Source organism: Hyla sarda, chromosome 7 (genome assembly GCF_029499605.1).
Source record: "Hyla sarda isolate aHylSar1 chromosome 7, aHylSar1.hap1, whole genome shotgun sequence".
NCBI lineage: Eukaryota > Metazoa > Chordata > Amphibia > Anura > Hylidae > Hyla > Hyla sarda.
Window position 1 is genome coordinate 118,579,373 of NC_079195.1, and position 18,183 is coordinate 118,597,555.

At 43.4% G+C, this 18,183-nt stretch overlaps 1 protein-coding gene across 5 annotated transcripts in view; it reads right to left on the reverse strand.

The window, feature by feature from the left end:
- Positions 1-18,183, reverse strand: part of FBXL15 (F-box and leucine rich repeat protein 15) — a 167,343-nt gene that overhangs the window by 32,954 nt on the left and 116,206 nt on the right. For all 5 annotated transcript variants that reach the window (XM_056530570.1, XM_056530568.1, XM_056530569.1 and 2 more), the window contains exons 2-3: positions 13,600-13,660; positions 4,023-4,182 (exon numbers count right to left, since the gene is read on the reverse strand). In XM_056530570.1, the coding sequence (XP_056386545.1) occupies positions 4,023-4,182; positions 13,600-13,625 (186 nt within the window). In that variant the 5' untranslated portion in view covers positions 13,626-13,660. The remainder of the gene's footprint in view (positions 1-4,022; positions 4,183-13,599; positions 13,661-18,183) is intronic.

Genomic DNA, 18,183 nt, shown 5'->3' on the forward strand with positions numbered 1-18,183 from the left:
TTCTTTGTATGGGGGTTACACATTTTGGGAGGCTTTTTTTCCTATTTTCCCTTGTGAAAATGAAGAAAATGAAAAATTTAGGGTCACAACAGCATTTTAGTTAAAAAAGTGTTGTTTTTTTCGTTTTCCCAACCAACTTTAACAAAAATTCCTCAAATACCTGTGTGTAAAACAAAGAAAAACAGGCGCTCCCTTGTGGAGAATCAACGGGATCACAGGTGTGTGGGAGGGGAGGGAAAAAGTAAAGGCTCACCCTGCCAGGTTGTGTGCATTCCCACACAACCAGTATATGTATTTGATAAGATGATCCTGGTCTGCAGCCTTCCTAAAAACAGTAAGGAGATGTATGGCAAACTTTGAGGAGGATAGGAATTCCGGCACTGACCAAGGAGGAGACAATGGAGCCAGGTGTGTAACGAACAGATTTAATCCAATGCGACGCGTTTCACCACGCTTGCGCGGTTTCATCAGGCGGTGAAACGCGTCGCATTGGATTAAATCTGTTCGTTACACACCTGGCTCCACTGTCTCCTCCTTGGTCAGCGCCGGAATTCCTATCCTCCTCGAAGTTTGCCATACATTTCAAATACCTGTGGGGTGTCAAGGCTCACTATACCCCTTGTTACGTTCCGTGAGGGGTGTAGTTTCCAAAATGGGGTCACGTGTGGGTATTTATTTGTTTGCGTTTATGTCAGAGCCGCTGTAAAATCAGCCACTCTTGAGCCTTGTTGTGCGCCCGCAGAGCATTTTACGCCCACATATGGGGTATTTCCGTACTCAGGAGAAATTGCGTTACAAATTTTGGGGATCTTTTTTTCCTTTTACCTCTTGTGAAAATAAAAAGTATGGGGCAACACCAGCATGTTGGTGTGACATTTTTTTTTTTTTTTTTACACTAACAGGCTGGTGTAGACCCCAACTTTTCCTTTTCATAAGGGGTAAACTGAGAAAAAGCCCCCCCAAAATTTGTAGTGCAATTTCTCCCGAGTACGGAAATACCCTATATGTGGCCCTAGGGAGGAGTTGTTTTTCAACAGCTGGAGGCTCCGTTTTGGAAACACTGCCGTTCAATACGTTTTAAGGGGGTGTATATGTAGTGTTTTACCCTTTATTATATGTTAGTGTAGTGTAGTGTTTTTAGGGTACATTCACACTGGCGGTGGTTTACGGTGAGTTTCCCACTAGGAGCTTGTGATGCGGCGGAAAATTTGCCGCAGCTCAAACTTGAAGCAGGAAAATCACTGTAAACTACCCTGTACATTCACATAGGTGGGGGGGGGGGGGAACCTCCAGCTGTTGCAAAACTACAACTCCCAACATGCACTGACAGACTATGCATGCTGGAAGTAGTACTTTTGCAACAGCTGGAGGCACACTGGTTGGAAAACCATCAGTTAAGTTCTGTTATCTAACTCAGTATTTCCCAACCAGAGTGCCTCCAGCTGTTGCAAAACTACAACTCCCAGTATGTACTGATCGCGTAAGGGCATGCTCGGTGATGTCGTTATACAACAGCTGGAGGTACGTTTGCTGTTCATGCATGCTGGGAGTTGTAGTTTTGCAAGATTTAGAGGGCCACGGTTTAGAAACCACCGCACAATGATCTCCTAACTGTAGCCCTCCAGCTTTTGCTAGGCAACTCACCGGCTTCCGTAGTCAGCACCAGGGAGCAAGCCGCACGTCATCGCCGCCTGCTGCTGCCGCCGATCGCCGCCGATGGAAAGTGGACCTCCGGCGCCAGTCACAGGACAGTTCCCCTGTTCTGCCAGCAATACTGTGGGTAGGCAGAACGGGGAGACCGAACTTTAACCCCCCCCCCCGTCCCCGATCTGCTATTGGTCGGTCGCTTCAGACTAATAGCAGGGATAGGAGGGGTGGCACCCCTACCACCTAACTCCTATCCCTTCAGGGGGATCGTGGGTGTCTTGGACACTCCCGATCCCCCTTATTTTACAGGTCACCGGAAACCCGTATGACCCGGAATTGGCGCATTTTGCCGGTCTGAATTTACCAGGACCCCCCTGGGCATTTGCACAAGGTGCCTGCTGATAGATATCAGAAGTCACCCCCGTCCAGTCCCTGCCCAGCGCGCGGTGGGGACCGAAATTCCCACAGGCGTACAGGTATGCCCTGGGTCCCTAGGTGGTTAAGCATACCTGTCCCTTGCAAAATATTTGTAATATACATTCGTTAAAAATGTGTATATTTTTGGGTGAAAAAAATGCTGTCTTGTTCCTGCAGCTATTGCCTGTGTGTCTGTGCAAAGACAAAATATAGGATAGGAAGTGTGACTTTATGAAGTAAAGACAGGCAATGTAAAACAGGGGAGTTGTACAACTCTGCAGCTAATCAGTGTATGGACTTGATAACTACTGTATATCCCTACACTCCTGGTCCAATAGAGAAATCCGCATTCTACACATAGAGGCACATACAGATAGTTTGGTGAGGAGAAGAGGGTCTGAGAACTGCCAGGAGGGATTTGATAGGTGATCATATAATCCTGTACTTTACAGGAAGTCAGACACAAAGGATGCCACCTCCTGTTAGAGCATGTAATATTTTGGTTATCAGACCGGTGATCACATGACCTAGTAGTGAAACATGGGTGAAAATGGGAAAAACACCTAGAGAGCTTTATTAGGACTCTGTTCACTTCCACATCCAAGGTTTTAATTTATGACAGATCTGTTTTTAAAGAAACCATAATGGATCCTAATAGAGTACAGCAACTTCAATCCTTGTACTGCCAAGTTTTCAGCAATTAAAAATGTTTACAGGGTGCAGCACTTGTTTGAAGTAGGGAATAACGAGAAAAGTATTCTCTTCTGTGTGTCAGAAAATAATATGATTGTTGATATATTATCATTCCGCTTTTTTGTGTTTGTCAAATAAACTTGTACTGATGCCATTTGGTGACTTTTGAAAACGAAAATAAAGAAAAACTGAAACGTTTATCTATACTTTTCTATAAAAATGTAGAGTAGTGAAGAGGCAAACATCAGTGTGAAGTTGGGTACCGTATATACTCGAGTATAAGCCGAGTTTTTCAGCACGATTTTTCGTGCTGAAAACACCCCCCTCGGCTTATACTCGAGTAAACTCTACGCCCTCAGTGGTCTTCAACCTGCGGACCTCCAGAGGTTTCAAAACTACAACTCCCAGCAAGCCTGGGCAGCCATCGGCTTGCTGGGACTTGTAGTTTTGAAACCTCTGGAGGTCCGCAGGTTGAAGACCACTGAGGGCGGAGAGTTCACAAGAGGATGATGACAAGGGGATGAAGAAGGGGGGTGGGGATGATGACAAGGGGATGATGAAGGGGGGGTGTGGGATGATGACAAGGGGATGATAAGGGGATGATGACAAGGGGGGGTGTGGGATGATGACAGGCAGTGATGATGAAGGGGGGGATGATGGCAAGCGGTGATGATGAAGGGGGGATGATGAAGGGGGGATGATGATGAGGGTGTTAATGATGGGGGGTCTGGATGATAACAGGGGGGATGATGTATTTCCCACCCTAGGCTTATACTCGAGTCAATAACTTTTCCTGGGATTTTGGGGTAAAATTAGGGGCCCTGGCTTATATTCGGGTCGGCTTATACTCGAGTATATATGGTATACAGAGTATAATATGACCTCAAAGAATCAATCCAAAATATAGAACAAACAAAAACAAAGGTTTAGAATTTATATAGGATTTACACAAGATGTGAAAATAGTTTCTGCATGCAGATGACACAGAAAATATTACATATATTACAAACAAATTCATAGGGGGAATTTGGCAATGTTGAAAATTTTTGAGTAATTACTTATTTGCGCAAAATTCTGACTTTTTTCTGTATTTTGCACAAAAATTAGCAACTTTTGCACAAAAATTTGCAACTGTTTAGTACTCTTAAATAGAAGGCAAAAATGAGCAACTTTTTTTTTTATATAAGTCAAGCTTTCTGAAAAAAACATTGATAAATTTTCCTTCCATAAAGTTTTTTTTTTTTTTTTTTTTTTTTATAGTTTACCTGGGTGGAATCAAAGCTGCGGCAATTGGCCAGATATAGCTGAACTAAAGACTGGAACGCTTTACTGACTCTCTGCAAACTTATGATGTGCCTCAAGGGTAAATAGGAAAGGATATGAGGAACAAGCACATCTTCCCAAGGCAGATCTAGCAAGTGCAGGCTGTAAAGCAAGAGAAAAGAAAAGATTAATGTTTCATTAGCTGGAAAAACACTATACATTTACATACAGCAGATGTATTTTTTTCTTTGGGCGAACACCTTTAGTGTATGTCCCGGGAGAGCTCCCAGTGTATATGCTAAAGTAGACAAAGGCCCTCATTGAACGAGGCCAAAATAGTATTCTTGTGGCCTCCATTGGGATGGTATTTGTCAGCGTACCTTCATCATTACTATCATTATTACAGTCACTTATAACTGTGCTTTCCTTGATGGCTATATACATCAAGGAACACTCCTGGTGTATACTGCCTAATAAGTAGAATAATGTGGCTTGAACATAACCTAATATTAATAGTGCTACTATGCCAAGCCCAGATTTACCAACCTGTCTGAGGACAAAAACTGCCTAGTTTCTCATAACAAATCACAGCTCAGCTTTTATATTTTAACAAGCCCTGGTGATAAAAGATGAGCTGTGATTGGTTGTTATTGGCAAACCTTGTCTCTGTCCCCAGCAGCACCTTCACAGAATGGTAGCGATAAAACTACAAGTACTATGCATTATATTGGTCTTTATGCACTTTGATCCAAAGTTATGGGAGTAAAGTGCAGCTGATTACTTGTAATGGAAAATAGAGTATACACAGAAACAGTGAGGCCTGTATCTGTTATACCTTCATGGAACAGCAATTGATACCTAAGAGATAATATATACAAAAGTCCAAGGAGAGCAGCGCATCAAAATAGCAGCTTAGCAGTGGGTGCAGGCTGGTGCACAAACACTGCTCAGAGGCCCACACCAAAATAGTTGGAGATCACTACAGAATTCCATAATAGTTGGATACATTCTGATGGCATATACAAACACTGCAGTGATCTCCAGATAGATATACAGACAGATAACCTCTGCCAATGATATTCAACTACTCTATACAAAATAGTCTAATTTACTAAATACTGTTACATGAAGAATTTCATATTCTCTCATACAGGGATAGACAAAGCCCAATTGCCTATAGAAACCAGGTGTACAAATCCAGAAGCTCATCTGATTTATCTATAATAAAAATAAGAGCTTTATAGATAGCCGAAAGGAAGCATGACCGGGCATGCTGGGAGTTGTAGTTTTGAAACATCTGGAGGTCCGCAGGTTGAAGACCACTGCGGCCTTCGTCATCATCCAGACCCCCCTTTAGTTTTCTACTCGCCTCCCCTCGGTGGGAAGGAAGGGTGACCTGGTCTGGGCCATCTATGCTGCAGGGACCGTCCAGTGGGGAGGGTTAGTCATTCCGGGCTGTCCATTTTCACCAGGAGGCCCTCTTCTCTGCTCCGGCCCTGGACTAGTGACGTTGCCTTGACGACGACGCACAGGGATGTTCATGCGCAGGGACGTCCCTGTGCGTCGTCGTCAAGGCAACGTCACTAGTACGGGGCCGGGCCAGGAGCGGAGAAGAGGGCCTCCCGGTGAATATGGACAGCCCGGAACGACTAATCCTCCCCACCGGACGGTCCCTGCAGCATAGATGGTCCGGACCAGCTCACCCTTCCTTCCCACCGAGGGGAGGTGAGTAGAAAACTAAAGGGGGGGTCTGGATGATGACGAAGGCCGCAGTAGTCTTCAACCTGCGGACCTCCAGATGTTTCAAAACTACAGCTCCCAGCATGCCCGGACAGCCATCGGCTGTCCGGGCATGCTGGGAGTTGTAGTTTTGCAACATCTGGAGGTCCGCAGGTTGAAGACCACTGAGAAGGGATTGACAGGTGGAGAGTTCACTCGAGTATAAGCCAAGGTGGGCGTTTTCAGCATGAAAAATCGTGCTGAAAAACTCCGCTTATACTCGAGTATATAACATTGCTTCAATATTAAACAAAAAGCTTTACAACAACTGTGGCTATGTGAGGAAGAAAACACCACCAGCAAGACAATGGGCCATACCTACTAAAACTGTCTAATTTACCCATAGTAACCAATCACAGCTATAGTAAGGTAAAAGCTGAGCTGTGATTGGTCGCTATGGGCATAGTACACGGTTGTTGTTTTTCAGACAGCTTTTTTAAATCTGGGCCATTTTCCATAAAATAACAAAAATAAATTTTTCTATATCTCACGCCACCAGCAGAAAGAATGCAAAATGGACATGACGATGTTACTCATGCAGCATTTTATGCAGAATAAAGAACCAGGAAGGTCATCAAACTGCCGCTGCCTCCTGGACAGCAACAGTACTTTACATTTCTTTATAGGCCCTCCTGTTTCTGAGTTATGATGCCCAGTTGTCTTGCATCTAACATTCAAATGAGCGGTGTAAATGACTCCTTCAGAGGCAGAGCTACCTTACAGCCAGTCCTATCAGCGTGAGCCTTACTTACAGACAGTGCTGCTCAATGTTATCCTGCAGATATGTCTGAGGCTGGGTTCACATACAGTCATGGCCGCAAATGTTGGCACCCCTAAGATTTTTCTAGAGAATTAAGTATTTCTCACAGAAAAGGATTGCAGTAACACATGTTTTGCTATACTCATGTTTATTCCCTTTGTGTGTATTGGAACTAAACCAAAAAAGGGAGGGAAAAAAGCAAATTGGACATAATATCACACCAAACTTCAAAAAAAATGGGCTGGACAAATTTATTGGCACCCTTAACTTAATATTTGGTTGCACACTCTTTGGAAAAAATAACTGAAATCAGTCACTTCCTATAACCATCAATAAGCTTCTTACACCTCTCAGCCGGAATGTTGGACCACTCTTCCTTTGCAAACTGCTCCAGGTCTCTCTTATTGGAAGGGCGCCTTTTCCCAACAGCAATTTTAAGATCTCTCCACAGGTGTTCAATGGGATTTAGATCTGGGCTCATTGCTGGCCACTTCAGAACTCTCCATCCATTTCTGGGTGCTTTTTGACGTATGTTTGGGGTCATTGTCCTGCTGGAAGACCTAGATCTCGGACGCAAACCCAGCTTTCAGACACTGGGCTGTACAGTGCGACCCAAAATCTGTTGGTAATCCTCAGATTTCATGATGCCTTGCACACATTCAAAGCACCCAGTGCCAGAGGCAGCAAAACAACCCCAAAACAGGGGACAGCTTGAATATCTTTGGAACTTGTTTGGGGCTGCTTATCCACTATCCGGACTATCCTGCCATGAGTTGCAAACTTCTTGCTAATGTTTGGCGCTGTGGACAAAGGCAAATCTAGATCTCTGGAGATGGACTTGTAACCTTGAGATCGTTGATATTTTTCCACAATTTTGGTTCTCAAGTCCTAAGACCATTCTGTTCTCCTTTCTGTTGTCCATGCTTAGTGTGGCACACAATGCAAAGACTAAGTAAACTTTTCTCATTTTTATCTGCTTTCAGGTGTGATTTTAATATTATCCACACGTGTTACTTGCCCCAGGTGAGTTTAACCTGTTAAGGACCTAGGGCGTATCTGTACGCCATGAGTCCGCTCCCTTTCCATAACGCGGGGTGAGTACGGCCTCTAATAACGTCCGGGACCCGTGGCTAATAGTGCGCGGCACTGATCACGGTGCCGCGTGCTACTAACCCTTTAGTGAAAGTAAACTGCTCCCGGCTAGCTCAGTTGGCTGTTCGGGACTGCAGCAGCGTCCCGAACAGCTGCAGAACACAAGGAGGGCCCCTACCTTCCTCCTGTGTGTCTGATCGCCAAATGACTGCTCAATGCCTGAGATCCAGGCATGAGCAGTCAAGCGGCAGAATCATTGATCAATTTTAACCTATGGGATAACAATGATCAATGTAAAAGATCAGTGTGTGCAGTGTTATAGTCTCCTATGGGAGCTATAACATTGCAAAAAAAAAGTGAAAAAAAGTTAATAAAGATCATTAAACCTCTTCCCTAATAAAAGTTTGAATCACCCTTTCCCATTTAAAAAAAAAAAGAGCAGTGTAAATAAAAATAAACATGTGGGAACATACGTGCGGAAATGCCTGAATTATAAAAATATATTGTTAATTAAACCGCACGGTCAATTGCGAACGGGCTCAAAAATGACAAAGTCCAAAATAGCGTATTTTGGTCACTTTTTAGATCATGAAAAAATTTATAAAAAGCTATCAAAAAATGATACTACTAAAAACTTCACATCACGGCGCAAAAAATGAGCCCTCTTACCTCCCTGTACGCTGAAAAATAAAAAAGTTATAGGGGTCAGAAGATGACAATTATAAACGTATAAATTTTCCTGCATGTAGTTATGATTTTTTTCCAGAAGTCCGACAAAATCAAACCTATATAAGTAGGGGATCATTATAATCGTATGGACCTACAGAATAAAGATAAGGTGTCATTTTTACCAAAATATGTACTGCGTAGAAACAGAAGCCCCCAAAAGTTACAAAATGTCATTTTTTCTTCAATTTTGTTGCACAATAATTTTTTTTTCCGTTTCGCTGTAAATTTTGGGGTAAAATGACTGATGTCATTACAAAGTAGAATTGTTGGCGCAAAAATAAGCCATCATATGGATTTTTAGGAGCAAAATTGACAGAAGGAAAGAAAAAACGAAAGGAGAAAACGAAAGTGCAAAAACGGAAAATCCCTGGGTCCTTAAGGGGTTAAAGGAGCATCCCATGCTTGACACAATCTTCTTTTTCCACAATTTTGAAAGGGTGCCAATAATTTTGCCCAGACCATTTTTGGAGTTTGATGTGACATTATGTCCATTATGCTTTTTTTCCTCCCTTTTTTTGGTTTAGTTCCAATACACACAAAGGGAATAAACATGTGTATAGCAAAACATGTGTTACTGCAATCCTTTTCTGTGAGAAATACTTCATTTTCTAGAAAAATTTCAGGGGTGCAAACATTTACAGCCATGACTGTATGTCCGGCTCAGTGAACCCAGCCTAAAACTCACCTCAACTAATGCCCCAACTGATGGCAAAAGTGCAACAGTTGTTTAGGATCTGGTGTTCATTGTGCATGCCGGACAGGGGATAGCAGCAAGATGCATTTCCCTGTCTGGCATCCATGCAGCGTGTTCCACCATGCAACTCAAGATGCTGAATGAATGTGAATTGTCCTATTCAAATGAATAGGATCCGTTGTACAATTAGTTTCCCTATAGTGTTTTTTTACTGCTCTGGAGGAAAACACCACCGGACCATACGCATATATAAACAGGGCCTAAAGTGCTAACCACAAAGCAAGAGCACTCACTGCTGAAAGGAGAAAGAGAGAGGAGGCTGGCACTGTGCAGATCTGAAAGAGGCAAATCAGATGAGAAAACCCCTTTACGACAGCCTCAGAGCATGTAGGGTAGCTTCGCCTCTAAAGGATCGCTGCGTTCAGACCCTCTTGGCTTGCCAACATTTCATTTGCATATTAGGTGCACAGACAATAGGGAATCATATCTTAGGAATGGAGGGGGACTGTAAAGAAAAGAAAAGCATCACCGAGTACTGGAGGCAGCAGCAGTTAGTTAGGTGAGCCTCCTGGTTCTCCATGCTTTACATAGTGATGGGTCCTCTAAAAAAGGGGTTCCCTGATTTAAAAAAACAAAATTTAACTACTGCCTCTTATGGCTAGAAAATAATAAATTACACTGTTCTCCATTTGCCCACTCCAACCCAGTCCATCTGTTTATTTACCCTATTGATGTGCTGTCCTGCCACCCTTGGTATCTACTTCAGTGTGCTCAGAACGTCACATCAATAGAATAAGTAAACAGAGGGACCAGGGTGGAGTAAAGAGTAAAGAGTGGGGTAAAGAGATCCTTCCATGCTTTTTTGCAATCTATTAATATACTGCATGAGAAGATGTGTCCCAGTGAACATAAGCTACTGTTGTTTCTAGTTCTTGAGTGATGCACAAGATAAAGGTGACAGATTCCAATTTACGTAGGAGCTACTTCTGGAACATATACATTCCCAATTGATTTTTATATGTCAAAAAATATAATTTATAGAGCAGGAGGAGCGGAGCAGATGGATATATAGTTATGTGGGAAAAGTTCCAGGGTTTATTCATGTAAAGCTCTGCTCATTCTGGGCTAAGTAGTCATGTGGTCATAACTATGAGTCCACTGTATTCTTTGATCACCTCTATTAAAGGGAATGTCACATTTCAAACAGCTGATACTGTTAGATAGTTGTTAGAGCGAGGCAGTAGGCACAAAGGAAAAAGGGGGCCCCATAGCAAAGGTAAAAACAAGCCCCTATCATGGTATCTGATTTTGCCATCCAAAGGCAGAAAAGTCTAGTTTTTATTCCCATTTGCTTTTCATAGAGACACTAAAATACGAAACCTGTATATTGGCACTTCACCAAGAGTGGGATCAGGTGTAAGATGAATTTATTAATTTAAAACTACCCGTTTCGATCCTGGACCAGGATCTTCATCTGGACCTGATTAAGATCATGGGCCAGGATCGAAACTCGTCGTTTTAAGTTAATAAATTCATCTTATACCCGATCTTAGTCTTGGTGAAGCTCCAATACACAGGTTTCATATTTTAGCTGTTTCTACGGTTGTATTACCAGACGTTGATGTTCACGCACCAGGCTAATTCTGTGGCTGCTGATCAGACATTTACCTTATACACTGCTCAAAAAAATAAAGGGAACACTAACAACACATCCTAGATCTGAATGAATGAACTAATCATATGAAATACTTTCGTCTTTACATAGTTGAATGTGCTGACAACAAAATCACACAAAAATTATCACTGGAAATCAAATTTATCAACCCATGGAGGTCTAGATATGGAGTCACACTCAAAATGAAAGTGGAAAACCACACTACAGACTGATTCAACTTTGATATATTGTCATTAAAACAAGTCAAAATGAGGCTCAGTAGTGTGTGTGTGTGTGTGTGTGTGTGTGTGTGGCCTCCACGTGCCCGTATAACCTCCCTACAATGCCTGGGTATGCTCCTGATGAGGTGGTGTATGGTCTCCTGAGGGATGTTCTCCCAGACCTGGACTAAAACATCCGCCAACTCCTGGACAGTCTGTGGTGCAACGTGGTGTTCGTGGGTGGAGCGAGACATGATGTCCCAGATGTGCTCAATTGGATTCAGGTCTGGGGAACGGCCGGGCCAGTCCATAGCATCAATGCCTTTCTCTTGCAGGAACTGCTGACACACTCCAGCCACATGATGTCTAGCATTGTCTTGCATTAGGAGGAACCCGGGGCAAACTTCACCACCATATGGTGTCACAAGGGGTCTGAGGATCTCATCTCGGTACTTAATGGCAGTCAGGCTACCTCTGGCAAGCACAGGGAGGGGTGTGCGGCCCCCCAAAGAAATGCCACGCCACACCATTACTGACACACTGCCAAACCGGTCATGCTGGATGATGTTGCACACAGCAAAACATTCCCCAGGGCATCTCCAGATTCTGTCACGTCTGTCACATGTGCTCAGTGTGAACCTGCTTTCCAATGTGAAGAGCACAGGGCACCAGTGGCAAATTTGCCAATCTCTGGCAAATGCCAAATGTCGTGCACGGTGTTGGGCTGTAAGTACAACCCCCACCCGTGGACGTTGGGCCCTCATACCACCTTCATGGAGTCTGTGTCTGACAGTTTGAGTTAGTGCTGGGCGATATGGACTAAAATTAATATCACAGTATTTTTTTTTCCTATCGCGGTATCACGGTATTACCGCCTGTCCCCCCCCCCCCGTCCCTGTGCCCACTAGCGGTGTCAAATGTGCCCCCCGCGAGCACTACCATCACCGCTAGTGGGGTCCCTGTTGCCCACTAGCGGTGTCAAATGTGCCCCCCCGCGAGCGCTACCATCACCGCTAGCAGGGTCCCAGTGCCCACTAGCGGTGTCACAAGAATTCTGAGCACGACTCTGTTCCCCGTCCCTGTCAACTCTTAGGGTACGGGAACAGATTTAAAAGCCTCGCGTGCAGCTAAAGTAGTACTGCGCATGCGCAGTACAACTCAAATAGCATAGGGCCAATGCTAGGCTCCTAGCGCTGCCTACTTTAGCCCTACACCATTTGCATAGTGCTGCGCCTGTGCAGTACTACGTTAGCTGCGCGCGAGGCTTTTAAATCTGTTCCCGTACCCTAAGAGCTGACAGGGACAGGGAACAGAGCCGTGCTCGGAATTCTTGTGACACCGCTAGTGGGCACAGGGACCCCGCTAGCGGTGATGGTAGCGCTCGCGGGGGCACATTTGACAGCGCTAGTGGGCACAAGGACCCCGCTAGCGGTGATGGTAGCGCTTGCTGGGGGCACATTTGACACAGCTAGTGGGCACAGGGACCCCGCTAGCGGTGATGGCAGCGCTCGCGGGGGGCACATTTGACACCGCTAGTGGGCACAGGGACCCCGCTAGCGGTGGGGATTGATCGTGCTCGCGGGGACACAGTAAATGGATTAGCCGCGCTGGGCTCTACAATTCATCCGGAGGGTGGGGGAGGGGCCCGACCGGTATAGCGGTATGGGCAAAAATCCATACCGTGGGAGAAAAAAAAACTGTATCCGGTTCATACCTGTATACCGCCCAGCACTAGTTTGAGTAGACACATGCACATTTGTGGCCTGCTGGAGGTCATTTTGCAGGGCTCTGGCAGTGCTCCTCCTTGCACAAAGGCAGAGGGAGCGGTCCTGCTGCTGGGTTGTTGCCCTCCTACGGCCTCCTCCTCGTCTCCTGATGTACTGGCCTGTCTCCTGGTAGCGCCTCCATGCTCCGGACACTACGCTGACAGACACAGCAAACCTTCTTGCCACAGCTCGCATTGATGTGCCATCCTGGATGAACTGCACTACCTGAGCCATTTGTGTGGGTTGTAGACTCAGTCTCATGCTACCACTAGAGTGAAAGCACTGCCAGCATTCAAAAGTGACCAAAACATCAGCCAGGAAGAATAGGAACTGAGAAGTGGTCTGTGGTCACCACCTGCAGAACCACTCCCTTTATTGGGGGGGGGGGGGTGTCTTGCTAATTGCCTATCATTTCCACCTGTTGTCTGTTCCATTTGCACAACATGTGAAATTGATTGTCAATCAGTGTTGCTTCTGTGATTTCACAGAAGTGTGATTGACTTGGAGTTACATTATGTTGTTTAACCCCTTAAGGACGGGAGCATTTTTTGCACATCTGACCACTGTCACTTTAAGCATTAATAACTCTGGGATGCTTTTACTTATGAATTTCATTCAGAGATTGTTTTTTCGTGACATATTCTACTTTAACATAGTGGTAAATTTTCGTCAATGCTTGCATCATTTCTTGGTGAAAAATTCTAAAATTTCATGAAAAATTTTAACATTTTGCATTGTTTTCTACCAATAGAAAATGGAATGAGATGGGCCCCCTCTCTCCGAGGATCCCATAGTAATGCACAGTACTAAAAGTGAACATACTGTAGATGTAACTGGGGATCTTATTTAAAACCTTGCAGCAAAGTCAAGAAGTAGTAACATACCTGCCATTCATCTTGTCCTTGGCCATCTTGAAAGTAGTGGTAGATTTATGGATTATGCTTGCTGGCCACATACAAAAAGAATAGATTCAATTAATTTATTTCACTTTTATAACCTTCTTTCTTGTTCCTAAACGGATTTGGTTCTAGTCAATACAAGCTAATCTCCCTTAAACCTTTCAATCTCAATACCATTTTCCTTCCCTAAACTCTTTCATCCTAGGAATCATGCACACTAACTCCAATATTTCACATTTGAACATTTATTATCATATATCCTACACTTAACATATTCATTCATCTTAACCCGTATGCAATTTTACTTTTTTGCATCTAAATCTTCCATCTTTTCTTTGACATAATTTATTACAAGATGCCAAAAGACATAAAATAATTGTCAGCTGAATGAGCATGTTAATCCCTTTAAAGCAATGGAGAAGAGCAGCTGCCAGACACCTCCGGTGCTGCTTATCCCAGGGGAAATTATGAAATCAGAGGCAGGGGAAATTCAAGCTCATCTCATTTATTCCCTATGTAGTATAACTGACCCCAAAGACATTAGTTGATCACACCAACCAATGATTGTGGATTCACACAACGATAAAGTATTGTGTATAGGCAGCATAAAGCATATTTTTACTTTTACATTAATCCTTCAGAGTGATCTAAAGGTGATTTTAGTGTTCTTACTGCTGTTATCCAGCCCCTGATAAATCCCACCATGGTACAGAGCTATTTATCATTCTTTTATTTTAGGCAGTGAGACTAGAGCTGGGATATTTTCCAGTGGTACACAGGAATTCCTTTCCCTTACTTGTCTGGCCAATTACAGGACAGCACATATCCCATCTTGTTAAGCCATGACATAGTGCTGGTAAATGTGTGCACTGGACTGAACAGGCTGCACTGTGTTGGGAAATTACTTACAATACTTTATTGTAGATCGTATGTTAAAGGGATACTCCGGTGCTTACACATCTTATCCCCTATCCAAAGGATAGGGGATAAGATGCCTGATCGCGGGAGTCCCGCAGCTGGGGACGCCCGTGATCATGCACACGGCACCCAGTTTGTAATCAGTCCCCGGAGCGTGGGCCCTGAGGTCGACCATAATCAGACCCGGAGCAAACACGCTCAGGGGACTGATTACAAACGGGGTGTCGCGTGCATGATCACGGCGTCCCCAGCTGCGGGACTCCCGCTATCAGGCGTCTTATCCCCTATCCTTTGGATAGGGGATAAGATGTCTAAGCACCGGAGTACCCCTTTAAGGGAGAAGGGAGTTATTGATGAATGCGGTCTACAAGGTGCTGTGTGAGCAGAAAGTAAACAGCAGCAAAGTGGATCACAGCAAGGAAGGAGTTGCATGACAAAAGAAGCCCTGGCCAAAGCAGTCAACTGCTGCTGACGATGATAACTGAAAGGAGGGGGTAGAAGAATATTGTAAAATAGTAAGAACACTGGCATTTACACAAATGGGAGCTGCCAAGAACTTTATGATAGTAAAGGATGAGAGAGAAAGTTCACTTTTCAGGAACTTTTTTTTCTCAGGAAAAGCATGAAGGAAGCAGGCAGGCTCAGGAAGCATGCACAAAGCCCCAGCTTCCTCTCCACCATAAGGCTGGGTTTACACCACGTTTTTGCAATACAGTTCCCGTATACGGTTTTAATTTGAAAACCGTACGGAACTGTATTTGAAAACCATATGCATTGACTCTCCATTGAAAACCATATGCCAAAAGATGCATCAGGTTGTGTCCGCTTTGAATCCTGTATGGTTTTGTCAGTTTTTTTACCTGAATCCAAAACCGTAGTCTACCACGGTTTTTGGTCCAGGTGAAAAATTGAAACATATACATTTTTTTTTTTTAACATGGGAGTCAATGGGAACCCTGTACAGAACCTTATGTGTGTATGGTTCCATCCAGTTTTCACCATCCGGTTTTTGACTTTGCACAGTTTTGTTTTTCTTTGAATTTCAATGAAACAAGTGAAACTTTATTCATAATGTAATGGAAAGTTAAAAACGTATACGTTTTTTTCTTAAAAAACGGATGCAACATCATTTGTCAAACCGTATATGGTTTTTAACCGTATAAGGATTAAAATTTGTACACCTGAGTCAGGTTTTGAGGAATCCGTTTTTATTAGTTGTCTTTTTAAATCAAAACCTGATATGGGAACTGTATTGCAAAAACGTGGTGTGAACCCAGCCTAACACTTTCTTAGTCTTCCTCCCCACTTCCTGCTTTTTGGTCTCTTTGCTGTAGAGATGGAATTTCCCTCACAACAGACAGTGGACCGAAGTATGCAGAGAAATGAGTGACCAAAAAAGTAAAGGGAATGCTTAACCACTTTGGGACCAAGGGCGTACAGGTACGCCCTGGTACTTAAAGGCAAATATAATTATATCCAAGCTAGGAGTGCTATACTGTAATACAAGCACATCCAACCATGAAAAAAGTGTGCTACATCAAAGCACAATCAAGCTGATGTGACAAATCACTTGTGGTCACCCAGCAAATAGTTACTCCTTCAGTCATCCAATAATGGCGACTGAGTCTTCCAACGCGTTTCTATCGCCTGTTACGGCGGTGTCATCAGGGGAGGTATTGACATAGGAGTCAATCAAAAGTAGACCGTCAGGGTATGTACCAACTGAACGGACTAAGTCAAGGGGCTGCAGCATGTAACCATACACAACATGCGGCAGCCTCTTAGCTATGGTACTTAGATATATAAAACATCAAAATAAGATAAAAAAAAAAAAGAACCATATGATTATGTTACTTGAAGTCCAGCACCAACAGAGGCCTTTCTTAACCACCTCCGATTGGCTGCCTATTGCGTGACTTCAAGAAGAATTACCGGTGGCGCGCACTCCCGCAGTGGCGAAGAGGCTGGCTGACATCCAGCCCAGCGCGGTTCGCCACTGCGGGAGTGCGCGCCACCGGTAATTCTTCTTGAAGTCACGCAATAGGCAGCCAATCGGAGGTGGTTAAGAAAGGCCTCTGTTGGTGCTGGACTTCAAGTAACATAATCATATGGTTCTTTTAAAAAAAAAAAAAAAAATCTTATTTTGATGTTTTATATATCTAAGTACCATAGCTAAGAGGCTGCCGCATGTTGTGTATGGTTACATGCTGCAGCCCCTTGACTTAGTCCGTTCAGTTGGTACATACCCTGACGGTCTACTTTTGATTGACTCCTATGTCAATACCTCCCCTGATGACACCGCCGTAACAGGCGATAGAAACGCGTTGGGAGACTCAGTCGCCATTATTGGATGACTGAAGGAGTAACTATTTGCTGGGTGACCCCAAGTGATTTGTCACATCAGCTTGATTTCATGGTTGGATGTGCTTGTATTACAGTATAGCACTTCTAGCTTGGATATAATTATATTTGCTTTTAGCAGTTATAATTTGGATTAAAGATTATCAAGTACATGCACGGAACGGCACTGATTGTACTTTCTACTTTTATTGAGTATATATTAAAAGTGATGTTTTAAGCCACCTCTATTCACTGGTGTTGGTCAGTTGGTGATTATTAGTTACATTGATACTTGGCTTAGAGGTTTATTAAATCGGTCGTGTACAGGACCTTATTGGTGTGCAATTTATGTCACATTTTAGGAACTGTCCAGAGCAGGAGAAAATCCCCATAGCAAACATATGCTTCTCTGGACAGTTCCTAAAAGCACTGTGGTCATGACATAAGAGAAATCCAAAAAGAAAAACAATTCCTCTGTATTATACAGCCTCTAAAAAGTACTGGAAGGATTAAGATTTTTTTTTTATAGATGTAATTTACAAATCTGTTTAACTTTCTGGCATCAGTTGAAAAAAAAAAAAAGGTTTTCCACGGGAGTACCCCTTTAAGACTTTAGGGCTTTTATAGTAAATTAAGTGATTTACAAACATGTTCACATGGAAGTAAGATGCCGGAATAGTGACCATTTAAGTGGTAGTGTTATGTGTTTTTCTTGTGATTCCAGCTCATGGACCACATGTCTCAGTAAATAAAGGTATACATGTATGGCCACAACTAGAATCCCTTCGACCCGGGGACAAGTTTGTATATATTATTGTATTGTATATATATCCAAGACAACATAGCTATAGGACAATTTTCTATGTATGATAATGTATACCTCTAAATAACATCCATACAGTAACCAAATACTACTAATATACAAAAAGCAAAAAATATAACCATACATATTACCATCATACTGTTAGCGCTCATTCACACTATGTAATTTCCAAGGGAAATTCTGCTTCAAAATTCTGCCTGGAAAATAAGGTCCAGCAGCCTCCCATTGTTCACAATGGGGGAGATTTATCAAAACCTGTCCAGAGAAAAAGTTGCTGAGTTGCCCATAGCAACCAATCAGATTGCTTCTTTCATTTTTGAAAAGGCCTCTGAAAAATAAAAGAAGCAATCTGATTGGCTGCTATGGGCAACTCAGCAACTTTTCCTCTGTACATGTTTTGATAAATCTCCCCCAATGGGATTCTGCTGCACCAGTCACACTATGGAATATCCACGGCAGACATTCCACAGTGGAAATTCCAGACTCCA